The 27,044-nt window shown below is 39.6% G+C and overlaps 1 protein-coding gene across 1 annotated transcript in view; it reads left to right on the forward strand.

Moving 5' to 3' along the window:
* SYT10 (synaptotagmin 10) overlaps window positions 1–22,693 on the forward strand; it is a 229,693-nt gene extending 207,000 nt beyond the window's left edge. Inside the window, exons 6-7 of the mRNA XM_033952384.1 lie at window positions 7,442–7,571; window positions 22,208–22,693. Coding sequence (XP_033808275.1) covers window positions 7,442–7,571; window positions 22,208–22,279 — 202 coding nt within the window. The 3' untranslated portion in view covers window positions 22,280–22,693. The remainder of the gene's footprint in view (window positions 1–7,441; window positions 7,572–22,207) is intronic.
* The last annotated feature ends 4,351 nt before the right edge of the window (window positions 22,694–27,044 follow it).

Below are 27,044 nucleotides of genomic sequence, written 5' to 3' on the forward strand. Positions count from 1 at the left end.
GTAGGCCTTTGGGGGGGTGCAGATCTTCAAGGGGGTGTAGGCCTTCAAGGGGGGAAAGGCAGGCAGGCCTTCAAGAGGGGGACAGGCCTTCAAGGGGGGGAAAGGCAGGCAGGCAGGCCTTCAAGGGGGGACAGGCCTACAAGGGGGGGACAGGCCTACAAGGGGGTGGGACAGGCCTTCCAGGGGGGGACAGGCCTTCGGGGGGGTGCAGACCTTCAAGGGGGGGTGCAGGCCTTCGGGGGGGGTGCAGACCTTCAAGGGGGTGCAGGCCTTCAAGGGGGGGAAAGGCAGGCAGGCAAGCCTTCAAGGGGGGACAGGCTTACAAGGGGGGGGAGAAGCTACAAGGGGATGGGACAGGCCTTCAAGGGGGGGACAGGCCTTCGGGGGGGGGGTGCTGGCCTTCGGGGGGTGCAGACCTTCAAGGGGGGGGACAGGCAGGCAGGCCTTCAAGGGGGGGACAGGCCTACAAGGGGATGGGACAGACCTTCAAGGGGGGTGTAGGCCTACAAGGGGGGACAGGCAGACCTTTAAGGGGGGACAGGCCTTTGGGGGGGACCATGATTTAGAAGTACACAGAGGGAAGGGGGTGTTCAAAGAGACGTACATATGCCAAACTTTGGGGGGGGGGGAAGAAATAATGGGTCTGAAAATAGAGGAGAGGGAGAGAGATGATGGACCATGGGATTTAGGGAGGGAAGGAACAGAAAGGGAGAGAAATTGGACACAAGGGATGGTGTGGAGGAGAGATAGAGATACTGGATAGGAGGGTAATTAGGAAAAGAAAGGGAGAGATGGTGGACTCTGGGGTGGTGGGGAAGGAGGGAGAGATGCCGGATGAAAGGGTATTTAAGAAAAGGTGGATCTGTGGAGGGAGATGAAAAAAAGGAAAGATACCAGACTTCCTGGGAAGGGAAGGGAAATGGAAAGGGAGGACAGAGTTGGCAGATGGATGGTTAGCATGCAGAAAGAAGGAGACCCTGGCAAGCAAGTTATCAGAAGAAAACCAGAGCCTTGGACCAACAAGATTTGAAATATAACCAGACAACAAAAGGTAGAAAAATTAATTTTATTTTCTGTTTTGTGATTATAATATGTCAGATTTGAAATGTGTATCCTGCCAGAGCTGGTGTTGGACTGCAAACGTGAGCTAGGATTTAACAGAGAGAGGAAAAGTCCTTTTTGTTTCTTTATTTTATTTACACCACAGCGCCAGTGTGGTTAGGAGAAGCCAAAGGAGGTGAAAAAGCTATAAAACCCACCAGGAGTTTTGAAAAAAATCACCCAACTGGGCAGGAAAATCGAATTGAAAAACCATTTCAATAGGCCAGGGGTGTCCAATGTCGGTCCTCGAGGGCCGCAATCCAGTCGGGTTTTCAGGATTTCCCCAATGAATATGCATGAGATCTGTGTGCATGCACTGCTTTCAATGCATATTCATTGGGGAAATCCTGAAAACCCGACTGGATTGCGGCCCTCGAGGACTGACATTGGACACACCTGCAATAGGCTGAATCGAATCAAAAAATTTTTTCCTGAATCTGGCAGCATTAGTTTGTGCTACTGTCTTAGACTTTAGGACCTGGGATTGGGGAGAGATGGCATTCTCAGTACTTTATAATGCAAGTGAAACGAGGATTTGGTCAGACTTTTGAAGGGTCTGCAGAAAAAAAATATTGTATAGGCCGGGGACATGAGACAGCAGGAAATGGGAACTTTTCTTCCTTCTATTTTTGTGAATGGAAAGGCTGAGGATGTCAGAGAGTTCAGTTAAAATATGTGCTTTATAAGAAAATATAATAATGTGTTTTATAAAGTTTATAGCATAGCTGGCCTACCCAGTGAGGTGTTCCTAGTGGCGATGGTGGCAGCGTGTCAATGTATTGAGAGGAAGAGGTGGTCTGGGAAATTCTGCTGAGCAAACTCCGGGCCCATTTCCACCCCCCAGTTAGTCCACTCCACTCAACTGGTTCACACACTGAGTGGGTCTTTGGGTGTTGTTTTGGGATCTCTTCCAGTGGTTTATCTCCTTCTGGTCCAAGGAAGGAAACTTTGTTATCCTTAGCATTGACCTACAGAATATGTTTGTAACAGCGCTGCTTGTGTGACATTAGGCTATGTAGTGATCGAAAGAAAAAAACAGACTTTTGCACATTTTTGCACTATATGGTAGGTGTATGAGGAGATTCACATTTCCTGCACAGCTAAGTCCATGTGAAGTTACCTTGTGCTGTATTTGACATCTAGCAAGGTCTCTGTTTGAAAGGAAAGATCTAAACTTAAAAATGAAGTGGCCAGAAGTTATGGTAAAAGCAGATAGTGTAGCTGGTTTTAAGAAAGATTTGGACAAATTCCTGGAGGAAAAGTCCATAATCTGTTATTAAGACATGGGGGAAGTGTCTGCTTGCCCTGGATCGGTAGAATGGAATGTTGCTACTCTTTGGGTTTTGACCAGGTATTAGTGTCCTGGATTGGCTACCATGAGAATGGGCTACTGGGCATGATGGACCATTGGTCTGACCCAGTTAGGCTATTCTTATGTTATGTTCTCATCTGTAGGGGCTTTTGTTTTCACTTCTTATTTTAATGTATTTTTTTTCTGGGAACTTATCAGTGTTTTTTATAATGGGAACAAAAATGGAAGAGAATTAATGTGTGTGGGATGAGGGGGTAACTAATTTCTTCAGCTAAATAATTCAATCCACTTCAAACAGACATAGGAGAACTCACGCACCATTCACACACCCTCCAACCAAAAACGTCAAAAGAAAAAAACTGTTTGACAACCTCCTAGCCATTCGAGCTGCAACACTCGACCCCCAACTCTACAACCAATTGACATCGACCACAGACTGCAAAACCTTCAAAAAGAAATAAAAACCCTTCTATTCAAAAAACACATAAAACCGAACTAACACAATCAGAACTGTCCCAAGCATCACCTGCAACTACTCCATAACTTCTGATGTCATGACAATTCAGACATAATTTATGTTATGTTATGTTTGGAATATAAGAAAATTTTCACTGCCTGTTTCTATTCTGACCATTTATTCTGTTTCATGGTCATTACAAAAAATATTTTTTTACATAGGGGGGGGGGTGTCAAAAAATGATGGGCCCCGGGTGCCACATACCCTAGGTACGCCACTGCACCAGCCAAAGACCTGGCATAACTGCTGTTTCATAAATGCAGCAGGGAAGTATTCTGAAATGTATACACATAAGTGGCAGCTCCACCCGTGCTTAACCCCCTTTTATTTTTGTGCTATGCCACTTACCTGGGCCATTACAAGATAACGCTCTGCTCACACTTACATAGGTAAGGGTACACTTCCACACATAGGTACTAGTATTCTGTAAATTTACATACACAAGTGGCGCTTAAATACAGGTGCCCAGTTATAGAATTGCTCTGAAGGGGGAATTCTATGAGTATAAATGGCTCTCGATAACAGGCACCAGAAAAAAAAATCAGCGCTAAGCGCTATTCTGTAAACATAGTAGCATAGTAGATGATGGCAGATAAAAACCCATCCAGTCTGCCCAACCTGATTCAATTTAAATTTTTTTTTTTTTTTTTTTCTTCTTAGCTATTTCTGGGCAAGAATCCAAAGCTCTACCCAGTACTGTGCCGAAATCTCCGTTAAAACCTACTCCAGCCCATCTACACCCTCCCAGCCATTGAAGCCCTCCCCGGCCCATCCTCCACCAAATGGCCATATACAAACACAGACCGTGCAAGTCTGCCCAGTACTGGCCTTAGTTCAATTTTTAATATTATTTTCTGATTCTAGATCCTCTGTGTTCATCCCACGCTTCTTTGAACTCAGTCACAGTTTTACTCTCCACCACCTCGCATTCCAGGCATCCACCACCCTCTCCGTAAAGTAGAATTTCCTAACATTGCCTTTGAATCTACCACCCCTCAACCTCAAATTATGTCCTCTGGTTTTACCATTTTCCTTTCTCTGGAAAAGATTATGTTCTACGTTAATACCCTTCAAGTATTTGAATGTCTGAGTCATATCTCCCCTGTCTCTCCTTTCCTCTAGGGTATACATATTCAGGGCTTCCAGTCTCTCCTCATATGTCTTCTGGCACAAGCCTCCTATCATTTTTGTTGCCCTCCTCTGGACCGTTTCAAGTCTTCTTACGTCCTTTGCCAGATACGGTCTCCAAAACTGAACAAAATACTCCAAGTGGAGCCTTACCAATGACCTGTACAGGGGCATCAACACCTTCTTCCTTCTACTGGCTACGCCTCTCTTTTTACAGCCCAGCTTCCTTCTGGCAGCAGCCACTGCCTTGTCACACTGTTTTTTCACCTTTAGATCTTTGGACACTATTACCCCAAGGTCCCTCTTACCGTCCGTGCATATCAGCTTCTCTCCTCCCAGCATATACGGTTCCTTACGATTATTAATCCCCAAATGCATTACTCTGCATTTCTTTGCATTGAATTTTAATTGCCAGGCATTAGACCATTCTTCTAACTTTTGCAGATCCTTTTTCATATTTTCCACTCCCTCTTCTGTGTCTGCTCTGTTACAAATCTTGGTATCATCTGCAAAAAGGCACACTTTTCCTTCTAACCCTTCAGCAATGTCACTCACAAACATATAGAACAGGATTGGCCCCAGCACCGAACCCTGAGGGACTCCACTACTCACCTTTCTTTCCTCTGAGCGACTTCCATTAACTACCACCCTCTGGCGTCTGTCCGACAGCCAGTTTCTAACCCAGTTCACCACTTTGGGTCTTAACTTCAGCCCTTCAAGTTTGTTCAACAGCCTCCTATGAGGAACTGAATCAAAGGCTTTGCTGAAATCTAAGTAAATTACATCTAGCATATGTCCTCGATCTAGCTCTCTGGTCACCCAATCAAAAAATTCAATCAAGTTCGTTTGGCACGATTTACCTTTTGTAAAGCCATGTTGCCTCTGATCCTGTAACCCATTAGATTCAAGGAAGTACACTATCCTTTTTTTCAGCAACACTTCCATTATTTTTCCAACAACTGAAGTGAGGCTCACCGGCCTGTAGTATCCTGCTTCATCCCTGTGACCACTTTTATGAATAGGGACCACATCCGCTCTCCTCCAATCCCCAGGAATCACTCCCGTCTCCAGAGATTTGTTGAATAAGTCTTTAATAGGACTCGCCAGAACCTCTCTGAGCTCCCTTAGTATCCTGGGATGGATCCCGTCCGGTCCCATCGCTTTGTCCACCTTCAGTTTTTCAAGTTGTTCATAAACACTCTCCTCCGTGAACGGCGCAGAATCTACTCCATTTTCTCGTGTAACTTTGCCAGACAATCTTGGTCCTTCTCCAGGATTTTCTTCTGTGAACATAGAACAGAAGTATTTGTTTAGCACATTGGTTTTTTCCTCATCATTCTCCACATATCGGTTCTCAGCATCTTTTAGTTTAGCAATTCCATTTTTCATCTTCCTCCTTTCACTAATATATCATGTAAAAAAGGGAGGCAAAATTTTTTTATTTTTAGCCATTTTTAGCCATTTTTTAGCCATTTGTTCTTCCGCCTGTCCTTTCGCCTCTTGGCTTCTTTCAGTTTCATCCTGTAGTCCTTTCTGCACTCCTCTTGGGTTTTTTTATATTTCACGAACGCCAACTTTTTTGCCTTTATTTTCTCCGCCACTAGTTTGGAGAACCATATCGGCTTCCTTTTTCTCTTGTTCTTATTGATTTTCTACACATAAAGGTCCGTAGCCATTTTTATCGCTCCTTTCAGCTTAGACCACTGTCTTTTCACTTCTCTTATGTCCTCCCATCCTAACAGCTCTTTCTTCAGGTACTCTTCCATTGCATTAAAGTCCATACGTTTGAAATCTAGGACTTTAAGTAACGTGCAGCTGCTCTCCACTTTAGCTGTTATATCAAACAAAACCGTTTGATGAGCGCTACTTCCCAGGTGAGCACTCACTCGAACATTAGAGATACTCTCTCCATTTGTGAGGACCAGATCCAATATCGCTTTTTCCCTTGTGGGTTCCGTCACCATTTGTCTGAGCAGAGCCTCTTGAAAGGCATCCACAATCTCCCTACTTCTTTCCGATTCCGCAGACGGAACATTCCAGTTCGCATCTGCCAGGTTGAAATATCCCAACAGCAGAACTTCCTCTTTCCTTCCAAACTTTTGGATATCCACAATCAGATCCTTATCAATGTGCTGCGATTGAGTCGGAGGTCTGTAGACTACACTCACGTAGATAGAAGTTCCATCTTGTCTTTTCAGAGCGATCCATATCGCTTCTTCCTCTCCCTAGGTCCCTTGCATTTCGGTCGCTTGGATAGTGATCTTTACATAGAGAGCTACTCCTATGTAAAGGGCATGCACTCTTTATAAAATAACAGCACTGATTCCTACACCTGATTGTAGATGCCAGACTTAATAGTGTAAATGCTGACGCCCGAAGGTGCACTGAGGCAGTATTCTGTACGTACACCTTTATGGAACTCCTCTGACCATGGCCACTCCCCCTCTTGAGTTATGTGTTGTTGGAGTTAGGCACCCTGCCTGACAGAATAGCATGCAGCCAGATGTACAGGCACAACTTAAGTGATGCCAATTAACTTCAATAATTTGTTGTTCGCATCCAATTATTGATAGTTAATGGCTCATTACTCAATTAATTTGCACGCGCATCTTGAGCATGCACACAAACCTGGGCACCAAGGTCCTGATTCTCTAAATGATGCCAATCTTGGCGATCGCCTAAGAAGCCGAGATTGGCGTCATTTAGAGAATCAGGACCTTGGTGCCCAGGTTTGTGTGCACGCTCAAGATGCGCGTGCAAATTAATTGAGCCAATCGCGTGTCAATCAGGCATCAGCATCCTTTAGAGAATTGTGTCCTTTTTTTTTCTAACAGACACCTTAAATGTAGGCCAACATTTTACAAGCCTACATTTAAGGCATATGCCTCACACCTACAGAGACGCATTGAGATGCTTACGGATTCCTAAGGCCACTTCCAGTGGAAACCACACCCATGTCAGCCTTGGGCGTCAGTAGGCATGCCTAGGCACATCGGAAGGCAGGAGTCGGAGGCCTATATTGTAGGCATCCTTCACCATGTGTCCAAATTAGCTGGTGAGATGGCAGTAGGATGTCTACTGCCACCTACAATTGGTATGCTGTTTGTAGAATCAGCCTCCATATAGATAATCCAGGGGTTCATGTATAAGTTAACTGGCCAAGTGGGCTGCACAAATAGCATTAATAATTTGAAATTCTAAGATAAGTTCAAGTTACGCAAATACATTCAGCAGCACCATCTAAAAGGATAGTGATACTGAATATAGGTAACATTTCAGAACATGAGTTAGTCATTTTAAATTACTAACCTCAGTACGTTTTCTTCTTCTAAACAATGCTTAACTAAAGTGCTCTTACATATTCTTGCCCTTCTGCTTCTCAGAGTAGGACACAATGAAGTGATTGGGGTATGCCGGACGGGACTTGACGCTGAAGGTCTTGGACGAGATCACTGGAATGAAATGTTGGCATATCCCCGTAAACCAATAACTCATTGGCATCCGTTGGTTGAGGTATGGAACATCTCTTTAGTTACCTTTAACTTTGTAATAAATTCTTCTAAGCTAACTCATCTGTAGTTGATTTTAAATTTATGTGCCAGGAATCAGAATTTCTACAGTGCTAAAATATAATACAAATAATGGTAGGAACGTAGGCCCAGATTCACTAACCTTACCAATCGTGTCCCAACCACTTTGTGACCCCGACCTGATTCACTAACCTTCCTCCCAATCTGATCCACACCCAATCCAATTCGCGCATGCAAATGTAGGAAGTGTGATTCACTAAACAATTTCAGGAACACCAACTGGGCTGGCCAATCAAAAAAGAAGCGACTGCTGAGGACCAGTCGCTCACTTCCCTGCCGACTCTCCTACCCCTCTTAAGAAGCAGTTTCTCTTCTACAGACTCCATAGTCTCCTGAAAATAGTGGAGCAAAAAGAGAAAAAAAGTGGGAAGGAAAGCAACTCAGCTGAGGCACATCTCCTGCTCTTGCAGCCCCGACTCTCCTGCTCTCTAACGCCCTTCCCTGCAGTTTGCTTTCATAGAGTAGCTGTGGGTGCCTGGCCTTCTGTGACTCCAGCTTTACCACCACTTCTTCTCCGTTGGTTATGTTAATGGCCAGGTAAATGTCCCTGAAAGAGCTCGAGCCAATTTTGCTGACCAATTTGTACTTCCCCCACCCAACTTGAACTTGGTTTTGGAACCGTTGCCGCTCACCATGGTCTCCGGGCTCCGATGGCGAGAGCCCCGACCCTCCTGCTGTCTGCTGCCCTTCCATGCAGTGCGAGCCCATGGTTTTAACCCACGGGTATAAAGCGGGGCTGCACTCAGAGTGTTCTGTTAAGTTCCAGAACATGCCGCAGTGCAGCCCCGCGGGTTAAAACCACAGGCTCGCAAGAAAAGTCAAAAATTAAAGCAAAAAAGTTTAGATTAAGTGCTGGGTTCACGGGGAGCAAGCGCATGCGCAGACCATCTACAGACAAAGAAAATGGTCTGCGCATGCGTCAGGATTGCACTGCAGCGATCCATGTAGTTGCTTTGGGGCGTGCCTCCGATTGTTCCCATTTGCATGAGGACGTGTTGTGGATCAGTCAGGCTGCCATAGATCGCCCACGGATCAGATAGGATCGGTGAACTAAGTGAATCCAGCCTTAGACCCTTTTTTCTTTTACAATAGTATTGTGAATTCCTTATGTGTTTTTACCCTTTTTGTTTCTTCTTTCCTAGACTGAGATAATTGTAACTTTTCCCCCTTCTTCTTAGTATATCCAGTTAGTCATTAACTTATATATATAATGAAACCTTTTAGGTCTTAATACTGTTTGTTATCTATATTACTGTTTTTAAAATTTGTTTTAGGATTGTTTGTTCCCCCATAAGTTGTTTTAAACTGTACATCGCTTAGAAAATTTTTATAGGCGATTTATCAAATAAAATTGAACTTGAATACTTTTTAAATCAAGAGCATCAGCATGATCTCTCTTTATTTTTATTTCCTGTTTGATCCTTAGTATTAAATAATGTCTGCAGCTTTTATAAACCCTAACTACTTACTTAGGGACTCTTTTCCTAAAGCTTAGCATGCACTAACAGAGTTAATATGTGCTAAATGCTAAAAACTCTTAGGTATAAAATAGGCTTCTTGGCATTCAGCATGTGCTAATTCCATTAGTGTATGTTAAGCTTTAGTTAAAGAACCCCTTAGTGCTAATACTTAGATCTAAGGGACCATTTAATAAAAGTGTGGTAAAGTTTTGCACTTTCCACAAGTTAGATACAAAAATTAACACAATTATGTATACCGCCAATACCTCTATGAAGTTCACAGCGGTTCACAAACAATAAAATAACTATTATTAGGTACTTGGAAACTTCCTTATCTGTCCAACAGGCTCACAATCTAGCTAAAGCACCTGTATAAAACTTTCAATAGTAAGGATAACAAAATAGAAAAAAAGAGACCAGTAAATTCAAATCAAAACACCAGAAAGGTAAAACAAAATAGCAAAATTAGACCAAAACAAACAAAATAATTAAATCTAAGTAAAATGAAAATTTTAATTCTAAGGCCTAGATTCACTAAACTTACCGATTCTGTACCGATGGTTTTGCGATCATTTCCCAACCCAATCGTTCCCCAACCCAATTCACTAAACTGCTGTGCGATCAATCTCTGACCCAATCTAATCCACCCATGCAAATGAGGGGAAACGGCATGCAAAAGTAGGAAGCCATTGATTCACTAAGCAGAAGAAGAAATACCAATTGGTTTGCCGATCTGAAATGAAGCGACTGCTGAGGACCAGTCGCTTACTGTCCTTGCCGACTCTCTTGCTCTCTGCAGTATCGAGGTTACAACCCCATATAAAACAACCATCAAAATATAAAATAAAACTAAAATATCAATACATATGCATACGAATTCCCTTTTTATATATTCTGCAAAAAGCGCAGTGCGAGCCCATGGGTTTAAAGCGTGTTCTGTTCATAGTCTGGCTGTACAAAAATTGAAATCATTTCTTTTAAAATGTCCACTCGTAGGGCTAGCAAATAAACTGCAGCCACCCCCTCGCTTGTGTGAAGAGCAAGCGTATGCGCAAATTGCATCTACAACCAAGGATAATCTGCGCATGCATCTCGATCGCTCTACAGTGATCCTTCCAATCAGATCATTTGCATGCAGAATCTGTTGTGAATCTGTTGTGAATCAGTCGCTCAGCAAAACTTGGCCAAGAATCACCCAACAATCCAGATCGGGGAGTTTAGTGAATCTAGGCCTAAGTCTCTAAACAATTCAAGGTTGTCCCTTCAACGACTGAGAACAGGATATCTGCTGTAGATAAGGAGAAAAAGTAATTTTCCATGCCAGATCGAGCCATTGTGCTAACTGTTGCAAGCATTCCTAGTATGATCCTATGCAGTTACCACACACAGAAAAGTTCTTTACTGTGTATTAAGTTTTCTAACAACACGGATCCAATTTCCACCTCTTGTTTAGGAGACGGTAAGTGCAGCTGCATTGACCGCACAGATGACAATGTGAGGTAAAGTTCTGTATGCTGACCAATTCCCTGCCCGTAATCCACACATTTCCCACTGCATAACACAGTATGCAGTTAGCATGTTAATTAGTTCATACTATCTGTCAAGCAAGTGTGATAACAGTGACAAGACCTATGTGCTGTTAACACATAACTGCTTAGCACACAGTGTAAATTAGAGAATGACACTGGGACAAATTTGAACCCGTCCCGTCCCCATGAGTTCTGTTCCTATCCCTGCAAGCTCTGTCCTAGTCTGCACAAGCCTTGAACACTTATAATTTTAATGTGTTCAAAGCTTGTGCAGATGAGGACAGAGATTGCAGAGATGGGACAGGGACGGGACAGAGATGGAGAAAGATCCCAGGGACAGGGACAAATTTGTCCCTGTGTCATTCCCTAAGTTACCTGGGGCCCAGTTTCACTGCCTTTTACCATAATTCTATATTAATTTATACTGCTGTGATATTTTTAAGAGGCAATTTTTAAAATACTATATATGCTGTATATATTTGAATTTTAAAAAAAAGATTTTTAGGCGGTATATATTCGGGTCAGCTCCCACCTGTCCCCCTCCTGGACCTTTTTCAGGCCTCCACCAAACCTGCATTAACACTTGGTGGTCCAGCAGTGGATTGGGACAGGAGGAATTCTGTCCTCCTGTCCTGGCTGACTAACAACTCTCACCTCCCTCCCGCCTAACCGATTAGTAAAAGGTGTACTTTAAAAATTCCTGGTGGTTCAGAGGTGGGCTGGGACAGGAGCAATTCTACACTCCTGTACCATGCAGAGCCACTATCTGAATGGCTGCCACAAATTCCCGTGGTCTCATGATAGAGAGTTGCACGGGGACAGAAATCCCACCTGTCCCCGCCAGGATCCTCTCCGTCCCCACCCGTCCCTGTCAGGATCCTCTCCGTCCCTACCCATCCCTACAAGGAATTACCTCCATCCCCGCCCGTCCCCATAAAAAGCAGCAATTACTTCTGACAGGATCATCAATTCCACAGTTTCTTTTGTGTTTGCACTGTTGTTTTTCCTTGTGGAATCTCTTTGGTGGAACCCTTTTTTGTTTTCTGTTCAGGTAATTAACTTATAAACCCCCTCTTTTACTAAGGCTGACGTGTCCATTATATTATATGAACGAACCCTGCTTCCAAAGCCTTCCATCCTCATGGGAGTCCTGTTGGCTAGAGGGGGGTCCCTGTGGGAGTCCAGTGGGCCAGAGGGGGGTCCCCTTGGGAGTCTCGTGGGTTAGGGTGGTATTCCCGTGGGACCCCCACGGGACCCGCGGGATTCCCGCATTCCCCGTTCCCATGCAGACCTATATCTCACAAGGTTGCCACGAGAACTCACGGCAGCCATTCAGATAGCAGCTCTGCATAAGGCAGGAGCTTAGGAAGATCGCTGCTGTACTGGTTCACTGCTGGACCACCAGGAATTTTAAAGGTACACTTTTACTAATCAGGGAGGCGGGAGGGAGGTAAGAGTTGTTAGAATTGGCCAGGACAGCAGACAGGAGGGATTCTTCTTGTCCCAGCCCACCGCTAGACCACCAGGGATTACAGCAGGCCCAGTGGAGGCCTGCAAGGCATTGGGAGAGAGGGGGGTACAGGGGACAGAACCTAGCAGGGAGGAAGGTGGGGACACGGTGCAAAGCCTGGCAGGGAGGAAGGTGGGGAAAGGGTGCAGAGCCGGGCAGGGAAGGAGGAGGGGCAGGTTGCAGAGCCTGGTGGAGCAGGGGAGGGAGTGAGGGAGGAGGAGGGCTGGGTACAGAGCCTGGCAGGGCACAGCATTTGAATATAACACACACAAACACACCCGGACTTATATTTGAATCAACCTTTTTCCTCCTTTGGGGGGGGGGGGGGAGATTACCACGGTTTATATTTGGTTTGGTGTATATTTGAGTATGTACAGTACTTTTTATTGGTAGACTTTGCTCTGGCATACAATATGTTTCCATCACTGACACCAGCTTTTTCTGTAGACAGATTTATGCTGAAAAGTATGCACTTATGTAATTCATATTTACCTGACGTCATAGGAGGGAGGGTGGAGCATTGAGCGAGGCCTTGAGGGAATTTCCTTTGGTAACAGCCAGGGAGATTCCTGAGACTAATCCCTGGAGGGTGAATGCTGTGGAACTTTGTGAATGGACAAAGGTTGAGTTGTAGGTGAGCTGCTGTTGCTCTGTGGATTGAAATCCCCTTATAGAGGTAAATAGCGGCTCGCCTCCTCCCTATGTTTTTTGGTGCGGTAGTTTCGCCTTGAGCACTAGGGTGCAGGAAGATTATGCGCTTCGGTAGCTCCTGTGGCATTATGAAACATTTTTGGACTGCAAATTGTTCAGCAGACTTCCTGGTGTCAAATAACTTCAGCACTTCCGGTTTCCGGCATCTAATAATGCTAAAGGGAGCAGCCATTTGTCACAGCTCTGGAGCCTAGATCTGAGAAACTACGTGCTGAAGCGATACCCTATGGATCCTCCACTCCCCGCAGCTCATCCTTAACCTGGCCAAAAACAGCTGGCGTCGGATAGTATCAGTGCTTTTTGTTTAAGGGGATAAACAACGGCAAAGGAAGCACAATCAAATATGGCTTTAATGACAGAATCGGAAGAAATGTCTGAGCCCAAGGAAGTGAAGTTTAAGGATGTTGGAGTGTTTGATTTACAAGATGGATGGATCGTTGGCATCAGCCGCTCCTGAAAATATAGATGCTGCCAGATTCGGTGCCTCAGAGAGAGCTATTATACAGACACACCAAGGGACAAGAATACTTTGCTGAGGGTTTGTTCATTTCAATTTTAAAATTATAGGCCTTTTCTATCATAAGTCATATAGCAGCAATTTAAAATGATATTGATGAAAATATTAAGGCCAAAATGATGAGTCATGTTAAGTATATTCGATTTTACTTTTAGGAAAGTGATAGAGGTTAACATAAATAGATTTATTATGGAAAGTGTACTGTTACAATAGTAATTCTTAAAATAAAATGAAATATTATATTGATATTATCTTAAATAAGATTTGAAAATTATTACATTTTCTGATGTCATAATATTAAAAAGAAAATCCTTATTTTATTTTAAATCATTAATATTTAAATAATTCTATAGTTCTGATGGAGTTTAAATTAACTCAATGGTTTTCATGAGCTGGTTAATTATTACTTTGGTGGTAAACATACCTTAATAAAGTTATTGTTTAAATTAATTAAAATGAACTTATAGCATAATTGATGTTGATATATTGTATTATTGTAATGCACTAATAGTTTTAAAATCAATTTACCACTTTTAAGAGGGGATGTAAAAAAAATTCTAATGCAGTTTTCGTATTTAGATGGATCTTATTAATATAATGTAATTCAAAGTACATATTCTTAACTGAATTGAATTCATGAAGATTTTATATAAAAAGCTAGATATTTAATTAAAAGGTAGTAAGGGGTTTTAATTATAGATTGAATAATTTTTTATAATAAAGGAGGAATAGTCAATCAAGATGCTTATGGGAGGGAAAGGGTGGCCGGTCTGAGCAGATGTCTTCAAGTTATCGCATTATTAGGAGGGGAGGGATAGGGGATGGCATAGGGAATGATTTTGGTATCATAGAAATATAATATTTAAGGAATTAAGAGTGGGGAAGAATGTTTTATATAGTAAATTGAAGGGAATGATTTATGTGTATGCAAATTATAATAAATTAATGTATTTGTTGGAGTTCAAATGTACTGGAAATAAATATATAGATGGAACTTAAATTATTTTCACTAAATGTAAATGGCCTCAACCATCCAATAAAAAGAAAGAAGGTACTTTTATTCTTAAAACAACAGAATATTGATATATGTTGCATCCAGGAGTCTCACTTATCAGCTTTAGAGTCTCAAAAGCTTCATGGAGACTGGGTGAAACATTGCTTTTATGCCCCAGCTGTAAAGAAAAAAGCAGGTGTTGCTATATTGGTGAATAAGAGATGTAATGCTACATTCAAATTAATTGCTGTGATTCCTTAGAAAAGTGGTTACATGTAGACATGAATCTGGGAAATACTACCATGGCGCTATTCGATGTATATGCACCTAATTCGAATCAAATTGAATTTTTCAAATCTCTACAACAATTATTGTTACCACTGGCTGCTTCTAATTTAGTTGTGGCAGGGGATTTTAATGCTGTTATAGATCCTTTAGTGGACAAAAAACCTAGTAGAATTATGAAATCATTAGAGTTGGATAATCTGGTTCAAAATTGTGATTTAAAAGATATATGGCGAATATTTCATTTTAATGATGGGGAATTTTCGTTCTGCTCCCATGTCCACAAATCATTTTCAAGAATAGATTATATATTTATTTCAAATGCATTAGTTCAGCAAGTAACACAAGCCTCCATTGATCCAATTATTTTATCTGATCATGGTGGGGTGTGGATTAAAATTAAAATAAGTGATCAGGAGGTTAGAAGATCTCTGTGGCGATTTGATAATGCTTTGCTTGTAGAACCAAATTTTATTGAGAAAATTCAGTTAAAAATAAATGATTATTTTCAAATAAATAATACGGAAGATATCTCAGTGGAGACGTTATGGGATGCTTTTAAGGCAACCATAAGAGGCCAAATTATTCTTTTTCGGCATATACTAAAAAACAAATTAAATATCAATTTTCTAGGTTAGAACAAGAAATTAAGATATTGGAATCAAAATTAAAAGATAAATGGGAATATTCTATTTTACAAGATCTTTTGAAAGCTAAAGGGAAATATAATGAGATTTCTTCTAAAATGATAAGGAAAGATTTATTTTCATAACAAGCATTGTATTATGCAAATTCAAATAATGTGGGAAGATTACTGGCAAATTTATTTAAAAGCAAAAAAACGAAAAACAAATGTAGTGGCGATAAAAGATGAAAAAGGAAATTCTTGTACACAAATTGATTCTATTTTAAAACAATTTTTACAATTTTATAAAGATCTGTATTCTTCTGAGCCATATTTAGATAAAGAAAAAGATGGATTGGAATTTTTACATTTAATCAAGGGGCCGAAAGTTCCTGAGCATATAAAAGAAAGTTTAGAAAAGCCAATATCAATTCAGGAATTGCAAGCAGCATTGAAGTCCCTTAGAGTTGGATCCACTCCAGGTGGAAATGTTATACAGTAGAGTTTTTATAAATCATTCCAAATTACTCTATTACCATATTTACTAAATTTATATCAGAATCAACTAACTAATGGTTGTATTACAGGTACCATGGTGGAATCATTAACTATAGTCTTGCCAAAGCCAAATAAAGATCCCATTCTGGTTTCAAATTACAGGCCTATTTCTTTAATTAATGTTGATGGAAAACTTTTAGCTAAAACTTTAGCAATACGTTTGGGTAAAACTCTCCCTTTTATTATTGGAATGCACCAAACTGGATTCATTGCTCAAAGACATTCTTCTAATAACACTAGGCTTGCCTTGCATATGTTGAATTTATCAAAAGCCTTAAATGATCCGGCGTTTTCTATATCCCTTGATGCAGAGAAGGCCTTTGATCGTGTTGAATGGACCTTCATGTATCAAGTGTTGGAATGATTTGGTATTGGTTCAGGATTTATACAAATGGTTCAAACATTGTATAGCTCCCCTGTTGCTAAATTGTAAATTAATAATAATTTCTCAGATGGCTTTAGGTTGCAGAAGGGGGCTAGACAAGGCTGTCCTTTATCTCCTCTGCTTTTTGATATTGTATTGAAACCCCTGTTACTAGCTATTCAGTAAGCAGATGAGATTCAGGGTATTCCTCGTAGAGATCAGGAATATAAGGTCTCGGCATACGCAGTCGATATATTGCTCTATTTGAGAAATCCTGAGACAACCATTTCTTGCTTACTTGAAATGATTGAGAAATTTGGAAAATTTTCAGGTTACAAGATAAATTGGAGTAAAACAGAAATTCTTCCACTCAATGTCCATTGTACAAAAGGTTTGTTTGATTCATTTCCCTTTCTATGGAGGGAAGATGGAATAAAATATTTAGGCATTTGAATTAAAAATACAATGGAAGAAACAATAAAAATAAATGAAAAATCGTTATTACAGAAGGTCACAGAAATGTGTGAGCAATGGAATCCTTTATATCTTTCATGGGGGGGAGAGTCCAAACTATTAAGATGATGATCTTGCCTGTGGTTTGTTATCAGATGGGTATGTTGCCGGTTTATTTTTCAAGGGTCCTTTTATAAAAAATGAAATAGTATTCTCATAAAATTTATTTGGCTGGGTAAAACTCCCAGAGTAGCCTTGGTATCTTTACAAAGGCCAATTTCAGAGGGGTAAATTTTACCAATTTTTATAGGTATCATCAAGCTTATATTTTGCACCAGGGTATGTATTGGGTCCTCCCAAGCTCATGGAAAAATACCCAGATTGGTTGTGGCTTGAATGGCAACTCATGTCTCCTGTGTGCCTTTGTCATGTGCTCAGTATCAAAATGCCTAGTTACAGTAAAGATAACAGAATATTAGCTGATTCATGGAAAACATTGCATTATGTAAGTAATTTAACAACAATTCCAATTCACAAATCTACAAATCAATCTATATGGCTGAACTCCAAGATTCAAATTGGCAGAGAAAGACTCGCCTGGAAGTGTTGGATGAGAGCAGGAATACGTTTATTAGACGATGTTATCTCTAATGGTAAAATGCTTGAATTTTCACAGTTGCAACATAAATATGGCCTTAATAAATCAGAAAGTTTTAGATGGTTGCAACTGAAGCGTGCCATTCAGGCGAGGTTCTCTGACTGGAAAAACCTTAATAATCAATATAGTATGGAGTTCTTATGCTTTCAGGCGGACTTCTTGGGTCACCAGGCCGCCCAGTGGTATAAATTGCTGACTAGATTTATTAAAAAGAAACCAAAAACTGATCTGAGAGCCATTTGGAGCATTGAGATCAAGCATCAAATTACTGCGTCTCAATGGCCACTGAGGATGAGATGTACAGTGTCGGCATCTATGAGACAAACTTGGATTTTTCTGTTACATAGAGCATTATGGACCCCTGTTCGGTTACAAAAATTGGATAGCTCTAAGTCTAATAAATGTTGGCACTGTCATCTCGAAGCAGGGACTTTAGATCATTTATTATTCTATTGTCCATTTGTTATGAATTTCTGGAAATCAATTTGGGACCAAATTAATTGTTTATTAGATAACCCAGTGGCATTATCATATGATACTGTGCTATTTGGTATGGCAATGAGAGCAAAAAGTCAGATTTCTACAAATAATAACAAATTGTTACTTATAATGACTGGGGTTGCCATTCAACAAATTACGTATAATTGGAAAAATTGGAGTAGATTAAATTATAATTTCTGGTGGAATTCCTTATGTTATGTTTATAAAATGGAAAGATTTATTGCAATACAGTGCGGTTTTTACAGGCAATTTCAGGATGTGTGGGAGCCATTTACAAAGTATTGTACCGATTAGATGACATTTTATTTTATTTTTTTTTCCCTTAAATTTACAAGTTTGATTGTGAGGGGGGAGGGGAGGGTAAATTTATTGTTACATATTGTATAAGGTATTGATTATATAATAAGAAAGGGTGGGAAGGGTGGGAGATAAGAGCATATTATTTGTACCATTGATGATTATTAAGTGTTATATTTATTGTTAATTTGTTTGGATATATTGTTACACTTATTGTAAATTTGAAAATGAATAAAGAATTTAAAAAAAAAAAGAAAATATAAAGTGTGCGAGTATGCCCCTTAATTCTATAAAAAGTGCCAAAAATTGCATGGCAATTTAATTAAATAACAATTAGCACCAATAATTGGCATTTTAACAAGCAGTTATGGTGTTAATTAGAATCAATTAAGGGTTATGCACATAAACTTAATTTTACACGAGTCAAAAAAGGAGGCATGAAATTGGGTAGAGAATGGGCAGATCATGGGCATTCCTTTAAATTACGTAAACAATTACAGAATTAGGTCCTCCGTGCCTAAATTTATGCGCATGCATTTGCACTTTGTTTTCATTGGTTCAAATGGTTGCACCTAAATGTAGTGCTTATGCTTGGGGAACATGATTAAACTATAAACCACGCCTAACTTTAAACGCAGCTTATAGAATAGTGCTTTTTATGGTGCTGATTTTTGGGGGCATCATATATAGAATTTGGCCTCTGATGTACACATTGCCTTGACAAGACTTTCACTCAGTATAACAAATGTTAAGGGAACCTATTTTGGGGAGACATGTAACCATGCATCCATGGTTCATAGATATTGGGGGTTGGAGAAGCACTCCTGTCAGTCTTAGTCTCCTTCATGATATGTCCTTAAAATTTGACATTGCCTGGACTCCAAACAAAAAATTTTGGGGGAGGTGGTACCCAGGCTAATTTAGCAAGCTTCAGGGCTACATAATTTGCTGCTAACATGTAAGTCCAACATATGTTAAAATATCAAAACACTCTATATACCATCTACATTTTTATTTTCTATTCTTCATTCACAGCCATCTTCTTCTTCTCATGTCCATCCACCAAGGCTATATTTCATTTCATTGATAAACACATCTCAGCAGTCATGAGTTGGCTTCAGCGAGATCCTGCACTGTTCCGGGGTCACCTTCAAGCAATGGACAAACTAAAAGGCATTGCATGATCTGTCTTATGCAACAATTGCAGGTCTCGTATCTGGTAGAGTATCCCCATTTTGTCATGTTGGCTCTTCACCTATGGTGTGGGTACTAAAGGGATTCAGGGTAGATATAAGAGCAATTGAGCAACTTCTTGTAGGAGAAGAGTACATAGTTACTATGTAGAGCAGGGGAGGGCATTCTCAGTCCTCAAGAGCTGCAACTCAGATTTTCAGGATTTTCCCAGTAAACATGCATGAGATCTATTTACATGCACTATCTCCGTTGTATGTAAATAATCACATGCATATTCATTGGGGAAATCTTGAAAACCCAACTGGAGCTGTGGTCCTCAAGAACCGAGGTTGCCCACCTTTGGTATAGTAGGTGCTTAGTACTCTTTGTGTCCCACATTTTCTTTTATGTTGGCTGAACTTCTTCAGTTATTTGGCAGTTCTATTATGGCAAGGATATATAAGCCCATATTTGTAGAAACAATCATTTTGCTTCATTGAGATTTATCTTTTTTTTTTTTTTTTGCTATCATGGGAGCCTAATATTCTGTACAACTTTGCTATCCAGTTCATTTGCATGGATAGGAAAGTTATGCATAAACAATCCATTAACCTACAGGGAATCCTGCAGGTTAGTACATCAGTCTCAGCATGTGTTTGATCTGTGTTCAGTATTGCTGAATCATTGGAATAAATAAAACTGCATGCATTTGTATGGCTTTCTTTGTCATTTTTGTAGGTGCCAGCAGCTAAATCTTCTTCCAAGTTTGTTTTAACACAGAAATGGTGATGTCAATAAGTATTTGGATCATACAGACTAATTGGTAGCCCTTCATTATGTCTTAGATTCTCAGAGTAGCTATATCATATGCTACTGAGAGGTTGCCAAAAGCAGCACTAGTAATTTGGCATGTCTCAAAGCCCTTTTTGATGTACTGGATGAGAATCGGTACCTGGCCTGTTTTTGAACTGCCCAGCCAAAAGCCATCTGGCTAAGGAATAAGTTGTTTTTCTAAAACGGGGTGAGAGCTTATGTTTTCATAGGCGGTTAAGCAAGGAAACTTCTTGAAAGATCTTTGGATTCAAGAGGTCCATGCACAGTTTTCATAGGACAACAATGCGTGCTTGTTTCCAGATCTTACTGTTATATATACTGTCTGCTCTCCTACAAGAACTGAATCATTTCAGAAGTCAATCCATGATATTGATTTGAATTGTTTGATCATGTAATTAATTTTTTCATTTCTGCTATCGCAATTTGGTTATATTTTCTTAATATTCTTCTTGCAGTTTCTTGTTCCACCATTTGTTTGGTGATTTGACATATTTAAGCAGTTAGTATGCAATCAAGCTAGCTAGTATTATTCTGCCTCTGTAGACCGTTGCTCAATTTGATTGTGGCCCAAGCTTTTTTAGAGAAAAATTTGTTTTCAATCATTTTGTGACATGCAGTGAAAGGACAAGAAAGGCAGAAGATCTGCACTTGCAAGCACAGCAGACCAACAATTGTAGAAAGTGATAGCAAAAACTTTAATTCAACCAAATAAATACTTATGCCTAAGGAGCTATATGTGTTAGGAGGTGAGAGGCTAATATGGACGGACCAGGAGAAAGATCGTGGGGTCTGAGATATCCGGGTAGCAAAACAATATGACAAGGCAATGGGCAAAGCCGGAAGGATGCTAAGATGCTTAGAGAGAGGCATATCTAGCAGAAGAAAGGAGATGTTAACGCTTCTGTACAAGTCATTGGTGAGGCTCATTTGGAATACTGGGACTGATTCTATAAGTGGCGCCTAGAAAAATGGTGTCTCCTGTATGTCAATCACTTAGAGAATTGTGGCCACCAACACCTAATGATGAACTTAGGTGCTGATAATATAGGCCAGGGTTTTAAAGGTCTACATTTCTGGTGCCTAGGTTCATCCTAGAATCGTGCCTAGCGGCACTTAGTGATACCTAAAGCCAACTCCTCCCCTAAACCTGCCTACTTAGGCATGTGGCATCACTAATGCTAGGCACCTGGTTGTTAGCTGCCAGACCCAGGAGGCGCCTAGGTTTTTAAAATTAATTTTAAATCAGCATTTAATGGTGCAATCAATTATTGCGCCACTTAAAGCCTACTAAAACAATTAGGTTAGGCAGCCCTTACAGTTTCCCTCTTGTGTCCCGTTTTGGAGCCTGTACTTCGCTAAGAGTGGGGTCACAGGAAACAAGTAGGCAAGTGGTCTGCTAGGTGCCGAAGGAAGGAAATTGTGGTGGTAGACACATTGAAAAGAAGATAAAATCTTAATTACAGTTACAATTACAACAGCATTTATATTCTGTTAGATACCAAATATTATTGGATCAGTGTAGATTAACAATTTCAATTTCGTCAGATACCAGCAATTTACATAATTGAAATAACAATAATTACATCAAATACTTTTAAAACAGATATGCTTTTAAAAGTTTGCAAAATTGCAAGTAACAAGAAATCCTTCTTAGTTCTACTGGGAGAGAATACCACGGGCTTCCAAAAAATTAAAAGAAAAAAAAAATTACCTGCCGGGCTCAGAGGGCCAGAGCATGCGCAGACCATCTACAGATGGTCTGCGCATATGTTGAGATCGCTATAGACCGATCTGGGAAGGCAGTTGGGGATGTGATTCGGATCGCCCTCATTTGCATGAGGGCAACTTGTGAATCGGTCCCTGGACACGGATCGGATCCAATCCGTTCCCTTAGTGCTGTTACTATGCATTAAATTTAACCCCTGTAATCTGCAGAATCTTACCATACTTTAGTAAATAAGGCTGAAATTAATTAGTCTGATCCAATCAGGAATCAGGTTATACAAGGTTAATAGATATGAATTGTGTTACAGTAATATTGTTTACAATGTTATTAACTTTACATTAACAAGATCTTTTTTTTCTTCCAGTTACCTGGTCGAGCAACTAGTTTTGACAGTCAAGGATCCTGTTCGTCACCAAAACCACCTTCTACACCATAGAAAGATCAACAGAAATGTATTTTATCCAGCATCTTAATTTAGTATGTATGCTGTTGAAGCAAGCACATCTAGCATCCTGCTTCATGCAGTGTTTTCCACCTCAAGGCATAATATTGATTTCCAGAAAAAAAGCACACAAATATGATGCATATTGTCTAAGTTTCAGTATTTACATGTATAAGTTCCTCACTTGAAGTCCAGGTAACTAGAAGTATATAGTTTATAAAAGGATATTCCAATGCACAAATATCTATAATACAGTATATTAACATTAAATTGAATTAAAGGGAGTCAGTATACTAGTGTAGAGCAAGAATTATAGGCTGTGTTGCATTGCGCTATCCTGAAGAAACCATGTGATTTATTTAGAAATAATCAATTTACAAGTGTGCCAAGGAGGAGAGTGTGGCATAGTGGTTAGAGCTATTGCCTTAGCACCCTGAGGTGGTGGGTTCAAACCCTATGCTGCTCCTTGTGACCTTGGGTGAGTCCCTTAATCCTCCACTGCCCCAGGTAACTTAGATAGATTGTGAGCCCACCGGGACAGGTAGGGAAAATGCTTGAGGTACCTGTATGTAAACAACTTTGAGTGTGATTATAAAACTACAAAAAGACAGTATACAAGCCCCAATCCCTTTCCCCTTTGGGGGGGGGACAGGGAAATTCATATAATTTTCTATATTTTTTATTACTTTGCTATGAAACTTGTATTCCTCCATTCTCATGCATCAACTAAAGTGGAGACCTTTTGCAAATGCATATTATCTAGATTGCCTTTAAAATCAGGTTACACACATAAACAAAGTTAAATAAAAGTTATACCGGAACTAGCATGGCAGCTGGTTAGTTAAAAAGAAATTTTGCCACCAGATATGAGCAAGCAATAAACAATAATTCATTATAATATAGTAGATGCTGGTAGCTAAGAACCCATTTGGTTGATGCAGCCTCTTCTACATTACTTTAGATGAGGATATTTCCCAGCTGTCTGATGTACAAGACCACTTATGCTGCTCAATCTTACTAGTTGGGAAGTATAGCCAAATCAACCTGCAGTCCATGGGAGGAACTGGCTCCAAATTATATCTGAGACCTATCAAGCCTTGCTGCCATTTCCTGTTAGTTGATTTTGCCTCTTGAGAGTTTAATGCAGCCATACTGCCCTTCTCTGGATATAGGCTTTGACTTGTCTGCTTTTTGTTCCTCTACCAGTGGTTCCCAACCCTGTCCTGGGGACCCCCCAGCCAGTCGGGTTTTCAAGATATCCCTAATAAATATGCATGAGAGAGATTTGCATATCATGGAAATGACAGGTATGCAAATCTCTCTCATGCATATTCATTAGGGATATCTTGAAACCCCGACTGGCTGGGGGGTCCCCAGGACAAGGTTGAGAACCACTGCTCTACAGTTTCATGGGATTGATCACACAGCTTTCAATAGCTAGCCTGATAACTCAGGTAATTTTCCATGATCCATATTTTATTTTACCAACTGATTCTAAACTAAACTAAAACAGTTTTATAGACCGAGTCATCAACCAAGAGGAGCTCGACTCGGTTTACAATAATGTAAAACATAATACATAAATTTGACAAGAAAAAGTAGACTGAAATAGTTAATTTCCAAAATGTTTAGCAAACAAAAATTTTGCCACAATAAAAGTCAACTATACAAAACAAAAAAATTGGAGCAATTGGGTCCACTCAAAACAGTATCAACGATAAAACCCAAAGTGGCACCAGACCAAATATTTAAATATGTTTATTTTTTATTATTGTGCATAAGGAGGAAAAAAAAAAGACTTCATAGGGTGAAGCAGACTAAATATATTCAATAGTACTGGGTTATTCTCCACACTATAATCATAGGACAAAAAAAAACTCCTACCATCCATATGAACGTATGCAGTGTTCAAACAAAAATATAACATGAAATAATGTAGCACTTATCTGAAATCCCTATGGAGCATCCAGTCAGCTAAAACATAACTCTCTTTCCCCTGAAGGAGCCATTGGTGAAACGGGCGCTCCGTAGGGATTTCAGATAAGTGCTACATCATTTCATTACATGTTATATTTTTGTTAGAACACTGCATACATTCATATGGATGGGGAATAACAGCAGTACTATTGAATATATTTAGTCTGCTTTACCCTATGAAGTCTTTTTTCTTCCTTATGCACAATAATAAAAAATAAACTTATTTAAACATTCACTATTGGTCCGGTTATTCTTTGGGTTTTGTTATCGACAATAAAAGTCAAATCTGATAGTGAATGGAAAATTCAGCATTATACTAAATACAGATCTTACTGCTAAACAGACTACATCTGCGGTAGAGGTAAATGATCCAATACTCATAGGAATTCTGTGAATGTCAGAGCATTTGACTCGCCAGCCCACGGTAGAAACCTGTACCACAGCTTTGTAAAAGGAGGCCTTAAATTGTCCTCACTACTATAAACATACAAGAATAAGAAATGACAAGTTTTAGAAAGAACATTTCTTTGAATTAATGGGAATATTACAAGACACCGACAACAAAATCCTTCATAGATCAGCATTCTCTAGCAACTCAGACATTATGATTTTGATGATCTTGAATGCTATTTCTAGTGACTAAAATTGGGAGGGAGAGGGAGAGAGTTGTGCCAATAATTTGACCCAAGATTGTATGTTAATAAGTGGAAATCTTTAGAATTGACTACCCATATATATTTTTAATATAATTAAAAATTGAGTATAAAATAGCTGGGAAATTCCATTTTTTTGCAATTTAACCTACATTTTATACTGTCACAATACTGTAATTTTCTGATAAATATTAACTGCACTAAATAGCACCATTTGTGTAAGAGTTCAATTTTTATGGTTAAATGTAGCATTGCTTTTAGTAATTAACCAAAACATAGGACTCCTTTTACTAAGCTGCGCACATTGCCGTGTGCGCTATACGCTAACGCCTCCATAGAGCTTGCGTTAGGATTTTCCATGTAGCGCAGGGGTTAGCGCGCGCTAAAAACGCTAGCGCAGCTTAGTAAAAGGAGCCCATAATGGACATGCCGGACAGTTTTAAAGTTCTCGCATCCTAAATTCAGTTTGTACTGTAATAGCCAGTACAAGTTCTTGTTCAAGCTTTCATTGCTAGAAATTGATGTCATTCACCAAAGAAATTTCACAATCTGTGCCCAATCTTTTGTAGCCTGCATGGAAAAGATAGGGGTTTCTACTTATTAATTAGGGGTTAATAAGGGGTTTGCATTTTATATGCAAATATAATGCTGGTTTAATGTGCACACTTTTAATGTTCTCAATAATATAAATTACCTTTATGTAGGAATTAAATCATTGTGGCTTTGTCAGTATTAATGAGTAGCATAGTACAAAAACTATTTTTTATTGTATTTAGCACCGATAGTGTAGTAAGAAAGTGATAAACAGGGCGTTATCTAAAATATTTTTCCTTAGGCACAAATGAAAGGTCATATTCTATAAATGGCACCCTATTTAGGTGATGCTAGGTGCCCTAATCGCGGCCACCTAGCAAAGCCTAAGTTCGGGATTTGTGCCAAACTTTTTTTTTTTTTTTTATTGGCTTAATCCATGCTGGTTTTCAGCCAATCCAAAAAATAAAACTTAAGCAATTTAAGAGTTCGGTGTCGAACTCTTAGGACACCTAGTGATGCCTAAATGGAGGTGCCATCCAGTGCCTAGGGATGCTTAACAACACCTATGTTAAAAAGTAGGCATGGTTATGGGTAGAAAATAGGCATCCAATATGGGCACTGCCAAATTAAGCAAGTGAAAAGCTGGCCTAATAGTTTATATATATATATATATATATATATATATATATATATATATATATATATATATATATATATATATATATATACATACACACACACTTATTATCTATATTCCGCATTTAATGTCTTGAACCCCTAGCAACGCCAAAGTTCACTTAGGCACCACTAGGTGTGAGTCTATAAAAGGAGCTGTTTATAGAATCTGGCCCAAAATCTGAGAAAAGCATCTTTAGTTGATTTGGACTATGATTATATTTGTTTTAAAAATTTCTATACCGCTTTATTCCAAAACGGTTTACAATAAAATTACATACATAAAATATTGAAACAGGTCAGAACAGATAAAAACAAAAGCAGAAAGATTCAATCCTTGCAATAGGTCAGATGCTTAAAGAAATGCATCAACAAATAATTGCGCTTTTAGCAATTTCCTGAATGAACTCCCACATTTCCGAATTTGACCAACAAGGCCAGTCCACAGTTTTACTCCTGCACATGAAGAGGTTATAGCATTAGTTTCCACATACTTGGGATTGGCCTTTGTTTTCAACAATGCTGAGTTTTCAGAGCGCAATGATCTTGATGGTTGGTAACCAGACATCAAACTCTTAAAAAATTTGGGAATCATGCCATATAAAAATTGATCACAATAGCTAAACTTTTTCAGCTATTATAACAACCCTTTTAAGATCCTCAGTGGCACAATTCAGGACTCAAAACATCTCATTGTCTTAAACTTTACGTGTCAAATCCTCATTGGATCTATTTTTTTAATGTGCTCTCCTTTAAATCTTGTTTAAGAGCTTAATTTATACTTTACTTTTCATTCTTATGAAAAGTAAAGTATAAATTGTGCCGCTGAAGATCTTAAAAGGGTTGTTGTAATAGCTGAAAAGATTTAGCTATTGTGGTGAAAAATATTCATAATTTACACATCCCTTGAAATATTTATA

The sequence above is a fragment of the Geotrypetes seraphini genome, chromosome 7, assembly GCF_902459505.1.
Source record: "Geotrypetes seraphini chromosome 7, aGeoSer1.1, whole genome shotgun sequence".
Lineage (NCBI taxonomy): Eukaryota > Metazoa > Chordata > Amphibia > Gymnophiona > Dermophiidae > Geotrypetes > Geotrypetes seraphini.